General features: G+C 44.7%; 1 protein-coding gene across 1 annotated transcript in view; it reads left to right on the top strand.

The window, feature by feature from the left end:
- Positions 1–2,537: 2,537 nt before the first annotated feature.
- The window catches only part of T265_06833 (hypothetical protein), a gene marked incomplete at both ends in the record, with an annotated part of 17,892 nt that continues 5,246 nt past the window's right edge, over positions 2,538–15,183 (top strand). Inside the window, 4 exons of the mRNA XM_009172207.1 lie at positions 2,538–2,732; positions 9,971–10,066; positions 12,355–12,442; positions 13,492–13,597. Coding sequence (XP_009170471.1) covers positions 2,576–2,732; positions 9,971–10,066; positions 12,355–12,442; positions 13,492–13,597 — 447 coding nt within the window. The remainder of the gene's footprint in view (positions 2,733–9,970; positions 10,067–12,354; positions 12,443–13,491; positions 13,598–15,183) is intronic.

Below are 15,183 nucleotides of genomic sequence, written 5' to 3'. Positions count from 1 at the left end.
TAGCTTTCCCTACGCCGATGATGGGCGTCCCCCAGGTAGGGGATTGATAATAAGGGTAGTGGTATTCGTCTGGACGTGCTCTAACTTTGGTATATCATTCGATTCTAATGTGCATGGTATCAATCCAATAGCAAATAGGCATTTTGAGTAATTTTCCAACCGGCACTCCACCGCGACACAAAAATGAGTAAATGGTACATGCAGCAAAAACAACTGAACGGTCAGCCGCGCGAGGCGAGGATCAACAAGTGAAATAGCGAATAGCTTGCCAAGACAGTTCAAGCGTGCGCCGCTCAAACTTTTGAACACATGGTCGGTTGAATTCGTCCGATCGATAGTGCTTCACTGGTGGCCAAACAAATGGACTCTGTGTCACTGGATGAGATTGAAGGAACTCGGGGTTGTTTTATTAACCTTCTTCACCCTGCACGGGTGAGCCGGGATTTTAAGCACGTGCCAGTGAAACGGACTGACCACTGGAGGCGCGCGTTCGTTTCCGTTTGCAGACAGTTGTCGGATTTTGTTAGAGTATGAATTCTTGCCATTCGCGTATCTAGTTTTTCCCTCTCGACAAGGTTTGCCCACACAGGAGCTTATTCAGTCACCGTCTGCTGGAAATATTGCCGCTTTTCATACTAAAGTCGTTGTCGCAAGCAGGAAGGAAAACTGAACGTGCAATGACAATCACGGTATATGGTTGACTCACGATATGGCTGATAAGCCAGATAGGAGGCGTTACTATACACGACTGTGGACAGGTGTCAGCAGTACAAGTGTTTCTATGTTTATGTCAGACTTCTTGCCTAACAGGACTGCTCAACTGAAGTTGCTGCTGTAGTTCGATGATGATGATGGTGGTGAACCAAGTTGATGCCCGCTTCACTCAATCGTAATTGAGGGACATCGACGCGGCCGCACACTCTGACTACGAGTGTCAGTTTCACCGAAATCGGTATTTACGGCTAATGAGGTATCAATCACATTTCATTTTATTAATTCACACTCCCGGGTTTATCGACCATGATGAACCAACAAACTGAAGCCACCGGGAATGCCAATAGTTTGAAGCGTTCTCTTTCGTAATCATTGCTTCGTATCTGAAGCCGATGCTACCTGGTGGATGCCCGAAATCATCAACGTACAGAAGTTATAATCGTTAATGTGTGAGCTATATCCCTCTAGCTCCCGAGCTATGTATTTCTTAGATACACGGTCGGACAGCAGCGTTCCAGACTACGGGGTTTAACTAACCTCGTGAACTTTCCTTGTTAGACAATGCTGTGTGTTTCCGTCCGATTTAATGTTCCAATCGCACCGAATTTGTTTCACCAACAAGACTTTTCTAGTGAGCGGCGAACTACTAGACTAGGGCTTACGGTTAGGCGTTGCCACCTCTTGTCAACTTACGCTTGTCTCTTTGGAATCAGTGACCGGTTGTGGCTGGTCTGTCTCGTAAGTTGGCTATTGATAGCCCGGAGGAAATATGATATGGATAGAATCAGTACCCGAGGCTTTCCACCCACATTATAAGTGGTATCATATCATAAGAAACTGTATTCTGGTACACGCATTATGATTTAACGGTGACGACGTAGTCGAGTTCTGTGACGGTCAGAAGAGGGATTACGTTTTCAGCACTCATGGCGTATCTAATGAGCGTAACTCTGCGCTCATGATTTACTCTCATTTCATCTCAAAGATAAAAATGGGTCCGTAAAACCATCTATTATTTCAGTCCCGATCGATGAACTATGTTTTAGTCCCCTCGTCCGCCAGGACTTGGTCACTTAAACGGAACGCCATATCACGAATATGGTTGTGGGTTATGATGATTCGGTTTGGTGGGTGGAAGTGGTTGATACTGTCGAAGAGTGTAAGTGATATATATATCTTGCTATGAGCTGCCGCATAATCACTCTAAGGAGCCTCACCAAGCAGGTGCTCCTAAGTATTGCTTAAACCAACGTTAAGCCCTCCGAACACATTAGTAGAAATTAGGCTATCACGAAGGGTGACTCATTGATCATCCCATGAGTGAAGAAACTCTCAGTTGAACTATTCTCTTGAATATAGTGTGAAAGCCCTAAGGTGGACGATCGTTTTTAGTGGTTTGTCGGTGGGTCTATTCATGTTTTATACGCATTCCTATGTAGCAAACTATACCAGGTTGTCTATACTGCTGTCCTGTCAGATTTTCTTCATCCGGTAAAAGCCGTACATACGTGGTTTTTCTCCCTAACGAGACAACAGAACTGAGATAGCTGTGTATCTAGATGACTACATTGACTTGTTATTCCACTGACTGCATCATGGTTACGACCGTGCTGTATATGGCGAACGGTGAGTAGGTATGAAGTTTTAGAATGAGGTCTTCTATTTTTTTGGAAAGGGTCGTACATTCCTGTCTATTATCCGCTGAATCATGAGTTGTATTCATTTAGCAGCGGTATAACTGGAGACAGGATATTCAGCATCCCATGTGAGGATGGTCTCTTCGGGCGACTGTTCTTGAGAGGCGGTATTGCCAGTACTTGTTTGTGCTGATTACTCCCTACGATCTTTTTTATTTTAGAAAATGTCCGACGAAGATGATACTGTGGGACCACTTCCCTCAGAGATGCTCCCGGAGGGAGATGCCGATAATGAAGATATCGTTGGTCCGCTACCTTGTGAAGCTGAAGAATCAGAGGAATCCGAGTTCAAACCACCACCAGCCAAGAAAAAGAAGAGAGGTAAGCATCTGTCCTTACTAGGCTCCTTTAGCAGTAGTAGTGTTCGTGTTTTGAGTTCAGCTTGCAGCGAATGCACATCTTGTGCTCAATTCTTTGCACTTACTAACCCTGTCTAAATCATACAGCAACTGAAACAATGTATGTAGTTCTACAGTTTCCACATTCATCTCGAGTACACGTTAATTGCTCTCGATTACATATGATCCAGGACTTTTGAATGAGCTGTCTATTCTCCAAGGTCACTCACTTTACCCTCAACGTTTTACCGATATGTTGATCTTTTTCGCTAGTCATGCAGTAGAAACGATAGCCAGAATCGAGCCATACTGCTGTCACACATTGATTGTCCGGTCGATCGTAGGCCACATCGTAGGCCACGCTTTGAATCCTAGTGTAGATTTTCATATACAGGAAAGTGAACGTAAAAGCTGTTCAGCTGTAGCACCCTTCCGGTGTCTAGCTACCATGCCACCCGAAGGAAGCACGAGTGCTGGGATACTGCCAGGTTGCCCAAGCCTAGACAAGGGAAGTCGAGAGTCGGAGGTCGGATTCGAACCACGGACCTTTCGGTCAGTAAATTCGCGCTCTAACCAGTTGGGCCATCTCGCCCCCCCCCCCGCATGAAAATAAATCACCGGATTCTTTAGAGCAGCCGAAATGGGAGATTTAGGTAAAAGATCGTTCTCAGATCGCTGGTAACCACGTTAGACCACAGGTAGACTTATTCGCAGATGTGTTTCGAACTTGGCTATTTCCCTTTCAGTCGATCTTCTCTATTTACTCTGTTGTGCCTGGAATGTTATTCCAGTCCTCTGAACGGTTTAAGTTGCTACAACAATCCATATTTCGGGTTTCATAGTCTCTGGAATTCCAGTGCCCTATCGAACTGTCCCATTTTTTGCCGTGGACATGTGTGATGTAACGAGCTGGCTGGGAAATCACTTACATGTCAACGTGGACCCTGAAATGACCCACTTGTGGCCATTGTTTGAGCTTGTTTCATGTCAAGTCAAGTCAAGTCGTATCACTGTCGAATAGAGCGGAGATAAACAACGCCACTACTTTGCCAAGAAGTTTAAAGGAACTTACGGGAAATACCACTGCTCGGAAATGAGTTACTTATATATTCGTCCCAGTCGTAGTTGGAGTGCTCTTGTCCAGCTTGTGGGACCTGTGATAATTCATGCAGTTTAAAATTCACCTTTAGGATAACATCTTACCCGACATTTTCAAACATGTCCGTCAGTCCAATTATTTTTTTCCGTAGGAAATTTAAAAAATAGAAAAAATAAAAAAAAAACAATTGAACGGGCGGACGTGGTGTTTGAAAATGTCGGAGCGAGAGCGGTTAGAGCGCGAATTTACTGACCGGGAGTTCCGTGGTTCGAACACGACCTCTGCCTCTCGACCTCCCCTATCTAGGCCCGGGCAACCTGGCAGTATCCCGGCCCTCGTGCAACCTTCGGGTGGCATGGCAGTAGGAAATTTAACACAATGTTTTAGCAGACGATGCTCAGTAAATGTGACCATTTTATTTCGATGAGTGCCATATCAGTCATTGCACGTTTTTTTCATTTCTTGCTCCGGTTTTGTCCAGAGTTTCTTGTGTACTATTGTCCCATTCCACACCAGTGTCTCTTTTCAGCTGAACTACGAATGAGCCGTCTCATAGCTAAATTCTGTTTGCCTGCAATCCGAATTTGTCTTCTCCCTTGGTAAACAATGATTTCGGTAATCATCAGTTCGGTTTCAGAGGGACGGGTGCTACTAGTTAGAGATCTAACGCAGAAGTAACGCTTGAGCGTGAAACACAGTGAACTAAGTAAATAGTCAAATATCGGGTTTTCTCTGAATGGCGATCAGTCGTGTCTTCTTAGCAAATGAGAGGCGATAACCGAATTACGTAAGAGCCACGATCGCTTTCTGGGTGTTATATTGAATATTTCCTTCGGCACTTGATTAGTCCTACAATTTAGGATACGACAGATCCTTGAGGAATCCGTCTCTTGCTCGGTTATTGGTGTAGACATTGTAAACACAAAATATCAGTCCGATGTTTGTAAGGACTATGTTACGTATAAAGGCTATAGATTGCTCAGTGGTTGAGGTGCCAGCCTACGGACCGGAAGATTCGTGGTTTGAACCCAACCTCAGCATCCTGACTGCTCCTGTCTAGGCTTGGGCAGCCTGACAGTATCCCAGCCCCCGTGCTTTCTTCCGTTGGCGTGGCGATTAGACACTGAAAGGGTGCTACAGCTGAACGACGATAATAAAGGTGGAATGTTGTCAGTTTTGCATTACACATTTCATCCTGAATGGAGCACCTCAGGTGGATGTGGCAGAATTGGTCGCGCTTCCCTTTAGCTGACAGTTATCATCTAGCATTACCTGCAACGCCGTGTGTACTAATCTCATTCAAAAACGAGGCAGTTATGGATGGAGGTACTCTGTCGGCTTAGCCTTTGCGGTGAACTTTTTCATGGAATTCGGCTACTTGAGAGAGGTCCAGTGTTTTTCTTAACTTTCCAGTTCAAATCCTCCTGGAGGCCGATACCTCGTTGACAGCTCTTGGGCGACAAATTACCCGCGCCTAGGGCATTTCGGTCGTTTAATGCACTCGGTTACAATGTCTTTGTGTCTTTCAACTTTTTCATGGATTTTGATTATTTGGCCTCGTAATTTTGCATGGTGCTTTCCTTGGTTTGTCCGAACCTTCCTTTGTTTCTCTCAGTGTTCTCGTTGTTATTTTTTTAGGTGAGATAAATACATGTAGTAATCGATTTTCTCTGACGATCTATCATGCTGATTTAGCTGATCTGCTTTTCGCGTGCATGCTTCTTTGCAGTACTCAAAGATGAAGCAATCTATCTACGCAATGTCCCAACCGCGCAGTATTATGAAGTGAGCTACATGCATCGTAACTCAATCACACACGTAATTTACACAAAGTGAGTGAGTCAGTTGTATGTTTGTGGTTTTAAAAATTGATATGTCAATGGTTCCGTCATCTGCGCCACCATCGCAGATCAACTGCACTACTATTTTCCCGGGCGTTGCCAACTACTTTCACCATTCTCAGTAGTCAAGTGACTTCGCTTATTTGCGTATCCCCTGATAAACACCAGCTTTTCCTACCATCAGTTAGACTTCGCGTACTTGATATATTATCGTCCCGTTCTTGTATGTGACCTATTACAGATTTATAAAGTCTACATCACATCCTGTGTAGGCGGTTCTGGCGGGCGTAACCATTATTGTATGCGAGCGGTCGCAACAGCAGATCGGAGGAAAGAATGGTGTTACCAGATACACTGTCTCTCCAGTATATAACGAGGTTGTCCAGCAGATGCAATGGCCATACTTGATTACTGCAAACACTGTCCGGCAGATGCGACAGGATATCAAAGAGAGATGTGGTAGATGGTAGCAGGTATGAGTAGCTTTAATGCATGCAATTGCTGTCAGATGAGCCAAGGATGGATTGCCTCCATTTTAGCTTGAAAATGTTCCTTTGCACAGTGCTGTTATTTTGGCTTGACCTCCACACTCCCCTCACGGGGAAATTCTTGGAGATGCTGGAACTCGTCTTCTCATTAAGGGATGTATTCTTTTGAGACAAGTGAGAAAATGGAACATCTCCCATTTCCTCTGAGACTCGTTAACTAGAATTCCGGTGTCTTGAACGCTTTCAATGATAGATGACTGAGTATGATGAAATCGCTCCCATCAGCTCGTTGTATCCTCAAACATTCAGTAATTCGGAACTTGTGGAGCTAGGACATACCTGTGCATAAGGAAATTGTTACAGCAGCCTGTCATCTGAGTCAGACGTGTAATTTTTCACTGTCTAACCAGAGAGAGGGCCAAAAATGGAAAAGACAGTCGCACCTCTCCCCGACCATTCACATCGGGATGGATAACTAAGTGTGTATTTTTCCAGCAACGATCGGTTCCGACGAATGTTCGCTTTTGATTGGATTTGCAACCCGTTTTTATGGAATCAAAACAAACATACAGGAGTTCACATGCGCATCCGAATAATCCTTATTCTTTCCAGGCGCAATTTTCCTTGTGAATCCATATTAAACGGTGGGAAGCGTATTAGAGCTCAACAGCCGTGCATTTGAACTCCGGAAGCCTGAGATGCGGGGCGAGCGTTTTCCCCAACTCCCCCAGCTCACTTTGGATGCGCCTAAATTATTACATCTGAACAGGCGAACGTGTTCAGGTTTAAGTGATTTTATTGGTTCGCCCGACCCCTTGAACGGCGATCCAGTATCTGCCCAGGTTGTACCGATTGATTAGCCCGCCCTCCAGGTCTTCCCAGCCAGGTAGCGCGATGGACGCTTGAAACATGCTAGACAAGAAATAAAAGGTCGATTATTTATCCGGGGTATCCAGCTCCGATGCAACCTGCTTAGGATGAGAGTTAGAAGCGCTCGGCATGGTCATGGTAGCCAGACGTTATTATGTCGTGGAAACTGTGGCCAACCGGAGAGTTTGGTGCAATCCTGCTGGATTACGCATGATGCCAGATGTGCTCGTCATAATCGGGTTGCAAGGGAACTTGCAAAACGTCTCCGTCGACTGGGGTACACCGTCTTCGAGGAGTTGAGAGCCCCTACTTCTGCGTCGTTCATCAAACCTGACCTAATCGCTGTTCGAGATCGCCGTGCAACTGTAATAGACGTCAGCATAGTCTCGGATGGGCGTTGAGAGATAGTGTGGAATGAGAAGAAGCAGAAGTATGGTGCTGATGAACATTCCCTCGCCATAATCTCAGCCCTACATGCCATCGGTTGTGATATCGACTTTTTGGTTCACCAACCGGTGATCATCTCTTATCGAGGGATCTGCTTTCCTCAATCCGCTAAGGCTGTTATTGGACTGGGACTTCCTAAGGTCGCAGTCAGTGACTTGTGTTTGCTTGCCATTTTGGGCTCCCTGCATACTTATGACACTTTTGTGCGTGGCACATGGAGCTGAAGGTACATTTTTGCCATTTAATCTCACCCCAGACCCAGTATGACGGTCACTTTGTGCCTGATGTGCGAGTCTTGATTGTGCTAGCGCATACAGCGCCTTGAAGAGCATTCACCATTGTTTGTCCTTTCTTTGGTTGTTAGTCTTTAGACGCGTGTTCCCATACCAAAATCTTAACATACTTTGGGATTCACCTCATCAGACTGGCACTGTCCTTGGCATGATTTCGAATGAGACGTTTCTCTCTTTTCTCCCATATTCTCCTGTCACTCTTTCGCATTCATCGCTTGCATTCACTTTTTATGTTTGTGACCATGCTCTTCAAAAATAAATGATACTTAAGTTATGCATCATTTGTGCTGTCAAAAATGTATACTACATCACCGAATTCGACCAAGGTCAAGTGCTACCTGCTTGCGACACATTTTCAACCGAACGCAGCAAGTGAACAGTGATTGCAGGTTTTTAGTGGGATGATACATTAAACTCGTGCTTTATCAGTTCGATCCAAGACCTAACTGCGCGGTATTCATGCATCTGAGTAATGATGTAAGTGGAATGTCTCACCAAGACAGTGATGACGGTCACAAATGGCTAACTCTCTCACACAACACTGAAATGACATTGAGTGGAAGACAGTACAGATCAATTCGACATGGCTTCTATTTGGCTGTCAGCTGAATAGACTTGGCCAACCAGTCGTAGGACATCTCCCCGTGTTCTTGTGATCTAACTCGATTGACAGTACACAATACCTCAGATCCACTGTAGGCAATTACACACGTTTCACAGTCCTAGCAATGCAGTGTGTATGTACAACATCGTTACCCATAATTTTCTTGGTGCGCTTTCTCTCTTGTTATCATCTGATCTACTAGCCTACTCTCTACTTTCAGGACTCAGTACCTCCTGACCTGCAGCAACGACGGACATTTGAAATTTTGGCGCAAGGCAGAAGGGGTTGGGCTGGAATTCGTTAAACACTACCGTGCGCATTTGGGTACGTCTCTTGTTTTATTGCTTTTTTTTGCTGTCTTGTCAGCCACTAGTTGACCTTTCTACAAAGGGTTCCTGTTGCTACCACACGGTACCGCAGTTTATTTTCTTCGAAAACCTGAGAGCAATTCGCAAAGTGGGTGCATGTGGATGTCATTCTTCTATTCCACTCCCACAGCAGTCTTACCCTATTCCCCTAGCTGGATTCGTCCCAACAGAACCTTTACACCTAACCTTCAACATTTTCATGTACCAAGTCTCTGGAGTCCTAGCTAACCGCAAATGCTTTCATTCAGTGTTAAAGATATAATCGCAGTGTCTGAGTGGCTTTCGAACCATTAGCTAATCTCCTGAAACCGATGGAATTTTATTCGTCTATGTTCGGTTTCTGATGGAACATCTTTGTGTCATGGCACACCATCACCGTAATGAGGTATCGGCACAGGGCTAATCAGTTACATTGAAGACTGAGTATACGGAAAATATGCGGTTCGGCCTTGTAGCCTTTAGACTGACGCCGGTATGATTCTTTGGAGAAACTGTTAAATATCTTTGTACCGTACTACTCATAAGGTTGCTGAAAATCCATCGACAGCCCACGACCGGTTTCGCCCTTCTTGGGGCTCATCAAGTAGGCGCAGTCCCCGGGTTTCCGTCAACCTTATGTTCTACTTGAAACCAAATTGCACGAAGTTAGCGAATATACACTCATTTGCAAGCTAATTTGGTTCTTTCGAGAGACTCACCTGGAACCCAGCTGAATCTCTCGTTTATGATGTTCTCAGGCAACTGAATGTGCTGCACCAGGCCGCCTCATGTTTCAGTCGCTGTGATATTTGAAATATCGCGATACATGTATATCAGCAACCTTATGAGTAGTACATTACGAAGATATACACGTATCGCGATATGTTAAATATCGTAGCGACTGAAACATGAGGCGGCCTGGTGCAGCACATTCAGTTGCCTGAGAACATCATAAACGAGAGATTCAGCAGGGTTCCAGGTGAGTCTCTCGAAAAAAACAAATTAGTTTGCAAATGAGTGTATGTTCGCTAAAATGTTAAATACTTTTAGGGACTTCAATAGCGATTCACATGAAACGTTTTAATTTCATACGTACGTTATCTCCAGTGTCCACCAACCATCTTTGTATGAACAGCTGCTTATCGTTGAAGCAAAGAAAAAACACATCTTGGTTAACCCGTGAAGTTGTTCGGTTCGAATTCTGTGTTACTTCGTGTTTTCTCTTCCTACAGGAGCGATCCATGGCTTGTCGGCAAGCTGTGACGGTGAACTTGCCTGTACTGTGGGTGATGACAAAACGGCAAAGGTATTTGATGTACTTAATTTCGGTAAGCGCTTGTTCTCCATGGACACAGTTGTTTCGCGGCATCTATGTCCATTTAAAGTGAATTGTGGTCACCCATATGGTGCCCATGTTTCAACGCATAAACTAGTTTGGCCCTTGGAATTGACAGCTTTTAGCAACGAGCAACTAGCTTAGTACCAGTTGTTAGGGTCAAGAAACGTAAAGGACAGGCAGGCCATCTACTGCGAATGATGCGGAACAATGCAGTAGACTACTGTAGTTATTCGCTTCTGTCTTTTCAAGTTTACGGCTGTAGCGCACTGCTTGAGACCTTTGACAAACTCAGGAATACGTGTTTGGAATCACAGATGTGGCCTGTACTGAACATTTGTCCCTGGATAGGTGGATGTAAATTACACGATGAGTGAACGAGCCTCACTTTGCTACTAGTCGGCGTCAACATTTTGTACCAACGCAGCTTCAATGAATCTACTACGGCTTCAGGTACGCCCACATCGTTTTTACACGATCCCTATCTGTTTTGACTAAAAAGGACAACAACAATAAAATGCAATACAGCGCCGTTCACCAGAAACGAGTTAAAACGTCAGGTGTCAGGAATTAGCAAGAGCGTGTGGCTGGGATGCATTTGGGTTCACATGAACTGCGTTCGAAATAAGATTGCCTATAAGAGCAGGATTAGATTAGCACTGCAGAGCGACCCACGACGCGTTTCGTTCTTTTTCGAACTCACCAGAGAGATGTAGCAAGATCGGTCACTTGTCCCTATGGCTAATAGTTTTCATGGCCATTAACCACACTTGTCTGAATGACGAATAGCTGTTTTTTGGTAACGCCAAGGGGACAAATTTGGCTGGGCATCCAAATTACTTGAGAACGGTTAGGTAGTATTCCTAATCTCTCACGATTCTCTTGGGGGTTCCGATAAGTACCCAGTCTATAGGCTTGGATTATTTATCAATTTTATGCACGGACCGATCTTCGATGAGTTCCTACCATAGTTAACCGCTTTTCAGTAATAAGCACACCCTCCTCATATACTTAACATCAAGTCTGGCAAACTCGGTGTTTAGCAGATACGTCTCGAGAACCGTGAAAAGTTCGGGGCAACAATTGGGTGCCTTCGAGTAGTTCAAAGACTTCCCGAAAAGTAAAAAAGACACTTTGAGACTCAAAATGTCGGACTAATGGACTCAAAAATCCCAATCCGATTATTTGGACCACTGTTACGCGTAGCCGCTAAACAATTAATTGGTTGTATTAAGGCCGCATGACTAGATTATTTGTGAAACGGTACATGCAAGGAAGAGATTGTATCCTCTTCAGGTTACTCACTAAAACTATGAGAATCACCACAACAGTAACAAACTGCTGCCCGTGCGTTGGCTTCTAGTATTTTAAAGGATGCAGTGACGGTCATTTTTGCTTCCTAAGTTGTCTAAATGTTAGCGAAAAGATGTCGCGTCGAAATGAAGTTCACACATCACGTGATAGATTTCTGATTTAGTGTGTTAGCTACTGAGGTTAACGCACTTATTGGCTTCGTTCTTCGACAGATTGAGCATTGAGCTCGAGATAGCTCAGTGATTAAAGAGCGAGTTTACTGACCGGAAGGTCCGTGGTTCGAACCCAACCTCTGCATCTCCCATCTGGGCTTGGGCAACCTGAGAGTATCCCATCTCTGGTGTTTCATTCTGGTGACACCTATGCGCCGAGAGGGTGTTACAGCCGAGCGATTTATGCATGTTCGGTTACCTATCGATACCATTGTTATCACACTGACTTCTATTTGAGGACACAACATCCCTTGCAACGATCATGAGAGAGAGAGCGGGAGTAAGTAGCTGGGCTTCTTACAAACACCTATGGTGAGGTTTTCTGGTGTATCAGGATAATATGCCGTTCGATGACGTTTCCTTGGCGCCCTTCTTGGTATAACAACCCTTCAGGGGAGAGTATTGCTCTCGTTGAGGACCATTGGTTGCGCATGTCCAAGGTACATTAACCACTCCTCCTTTCGTACTCCTGTGTTGTGGACAATAAAGAGGACGCACTGCTTACTAATTCGACCTTTCGTCAATCAGAACATTGCACTTCCTTTAATCTCTGTTCATGAGTAGCAATCCATAACTAGATGACACTAGCCACGTGCATTTGTACGAGCTGTTACGTATGGTGTTTCCGTTGCTGCAGGGTTACATGTGGGTTTCTTCTACTGAGCTGCGTAATGGACAAGAGTGCATGGCTTATTCAAAAAGAGTATAAAAGTTTGATTGCGAGTTCCGTTTCCCCCCTCATTTGTTTGCTCAGATATGATCAGCATGATGAAACTTGACTTTATCCCGTCTGGATGCTGCTTCATCTACACTCCAAAGGATGAAATTTCCACTCTTGCCATGTAAGTTGGTTTCATGCGCTTTCGTTTTGCATTTCGGACTTTTAAAATGAAGGTGCTTTTTCCCTGGAAAGAGAATGTGATTGCCTATGCCAAGTTTTCTGCAACCTCGTTGATAAGGGCATTTCTATGAAGGATGCCCCGAAAACATCGATCACTCGTTTCTGGTCCAGGAAATTAGCCTACGTTTGTTGAAGAGAGTGTGATGATGTGATGAAAATACTGTTATCTTCAGTACTCATTGTTGGGAATAGTGTTACGTAGGCATCAACGTAGATGGATGTGGCCACATCTTGTTGGAAGGTAGTCATCTAACGATTTCCGAACGTAGGTTGTCGGCGAATTCTTTGTTTGTGCCTTATTAAGGGCGCGACGTTTCTGAGAATAAGATGTATTCGAACATTTGCAACATTTATGAAACGACGAGTACTTCATTGGACGTTGGAACCTGCGTTTATGAAGTTCATAGTGCTTCGCAAACAGTTCGGAGAAAGGGCCTCGGAAGTTTACCATTCCATAATACCTGTTGTGGCCGGATACCAAAGCTGCTCAAGTTCGGACTGGTTGCCATTCTCTCTGAGTCAACCGTGTGTGTTTTGATTTTGTGCCGGACACTCGTTTCAGCAATCTTCATACCCTAGGAAGACTATTCTGATGCATTTGCGCCTAATCGAGGCGTCCATGGGACTCCTGAAAACCCGATCAGCAGTGCTTATCCTTGGCCGTCCTGGGATTGGAATCCTAGTGTCGAGTCAAGCCTGTTAGCACTCGCTGCACACACTAAATACACCTGAATTATCACGATTCAACAGGGAAACGTGTTCACGCTTCAGCGATAATTGTTTCACTTGAGATTTCGAACGACAATCTGGTAACCATACTGGGCACGATGATTAATTAATGCGCCTGGCACAAGTTGACCTACCTTTAGGCGACAAACTTAGAACAAGAGGTTGAATTGTGGTTGTTCATTGACTACTGAGACAACTATGATCGCGCGCATTACACTAAACTTTGCTTGGTTACTGTCTTTTGTTTATGTTCATTCGTAGCTCGGACCAGAGCAGTCCCAAAATCCGTATCTACGATGCCAGGAGTAAAAACGACCTGCTGCACACAATGGATCGTTTGCATGAGAGTCCTGTAGAGTGCATCGTTGTAAGTTTTTGATGCGCACTTTTCAATTATACCGCTTTTCTGTTATTCGGCTGGTGACAGGCTTACAGGGTCCAACTTTTTGTGCTTCACTTCATCCTGACGTTTCTTTCGATTTACAGTTGCTTAGGTTGGTTGCAGAGGGGATTACGACCGTTTCATATTTTATCGGAAGAGCTTTATATCCGATCCAGAGTAGACTATACTTTCATACTTCAATATTTACATACTTTCGTCACTGAAGTTTGTAGTGTCCCGGTCTGGCTGAACGCCAGTTGCTGCGCATTACCCATCGTAATCGTTATACAGCGGTCGATTCATTTCGACAACCTAGCACACAGAACGCAAACAAGAACGATGGTCATAACGAATCAAAAGTTGCCCCCCCCTTCGTACTGTATGTACTTAAACATCGTTAAGTACATACAGTACGAGGGGGGGGCAACTTTTGATTCGTTATGACCATCGTTCTTCCAATAACATCGTTAGGGGCGAAATGGCCCAAGTGGTTAGAGCACGAATGTACTGACCGGAAGGTCCGTGGTTCGAATCCGACCTCCGCCACTCGCTTCCCCTGTCTAGGCTTGGGCAACCTGGCAGTATCCCAGCCCTCGTGCTTCCTTCGGGTGGCATGGCAGCTAGGCACCGGAAGGATGCTGCAGCTGAACGCTTTCTTTTCTTTCTTTCTAAACATCGTTATAACCTGATTTACAATCATTCGCCGTTTTTGAATCAAATTAAACAACTACCAACGTATGTTATCAACATCACTCTCGGACTTGACATTGCACAGGTCTGGTGATGTGAGTCATCTCTACCTAGGTGGGTTCTAGTAGTAATAGATTATTGCAATCACCAGTCACGATTACAGATCGGAACTCCAGCACTTATACATAACATATTCCGACCAAAATTCTTCCATTCTGAGAACTACTAAATATTCATGCAGAGAAGGTTTCGCCTCTCAAAATTACACGCTGCAAAAATGAACTTGACGCATTCTCTGCATCCGTCTGCGCACAGAAACTGTTTCAGAGGTTTTACAGCTCAGAAACACCGAAATTGTTGTGATCAACATAGAACATTCACGGATTAGCTTGATAAAGGGTTCGCTGTATTCTCCGGCGAAGTGACCTCACATATAGCTCCGCTGTTTGCAGTCCTCGTACTTCTTGATCCAAAACATTTAGCTAATGGTCAGGAATACTAGTCTGTCCGTTTAAATTTCTCACCTACTTTCGTTTAAAGTGATTATCACCTGAAACTTGATTAGTAAGCTTCAGTGACCGATAGTCGGTTACCAGATCCGTACAGATCGTGGTTTCATGTTGGCTCCAGCGACGGGTAGGGACAGATCAAGTTGCTCCATTGCTTCTTTGGTTTCACTGGGCCAAGTCGTTAGTTACCCTGGGCTACAACGCAATCCTGGATATGCAATAGAGGCCAGTGGTTTCTGAACTTCTGCATGGTCTTTCTGTAACATATAGCTAAGCTACTGTAGATGTCATTGAGGGAGCTGAACCAGGCGTGCTATTTTACGATAGCTTCGTCATCAGATATAGTCAAAATCATCGGGGGGGGGGGCGATC

The sequence above is a fragment of the Opisthorchis viverrini genome, assembly GCF_000715545.1.
Source record: "Opisthorchis viverrini unplaced genomic scaffold opera_v5_149, whole genome shotgun sequence".
NCBI lineage: Eukaryota > Metazoa > Platyhelminthes > Trematoda > Opisthorchiida > Opisthorchiidae > Opisthorchis > Opisthorchis viverrini.
This window is presented reverse-complemented; position numbering and strand designations above follow the sequence as displayed.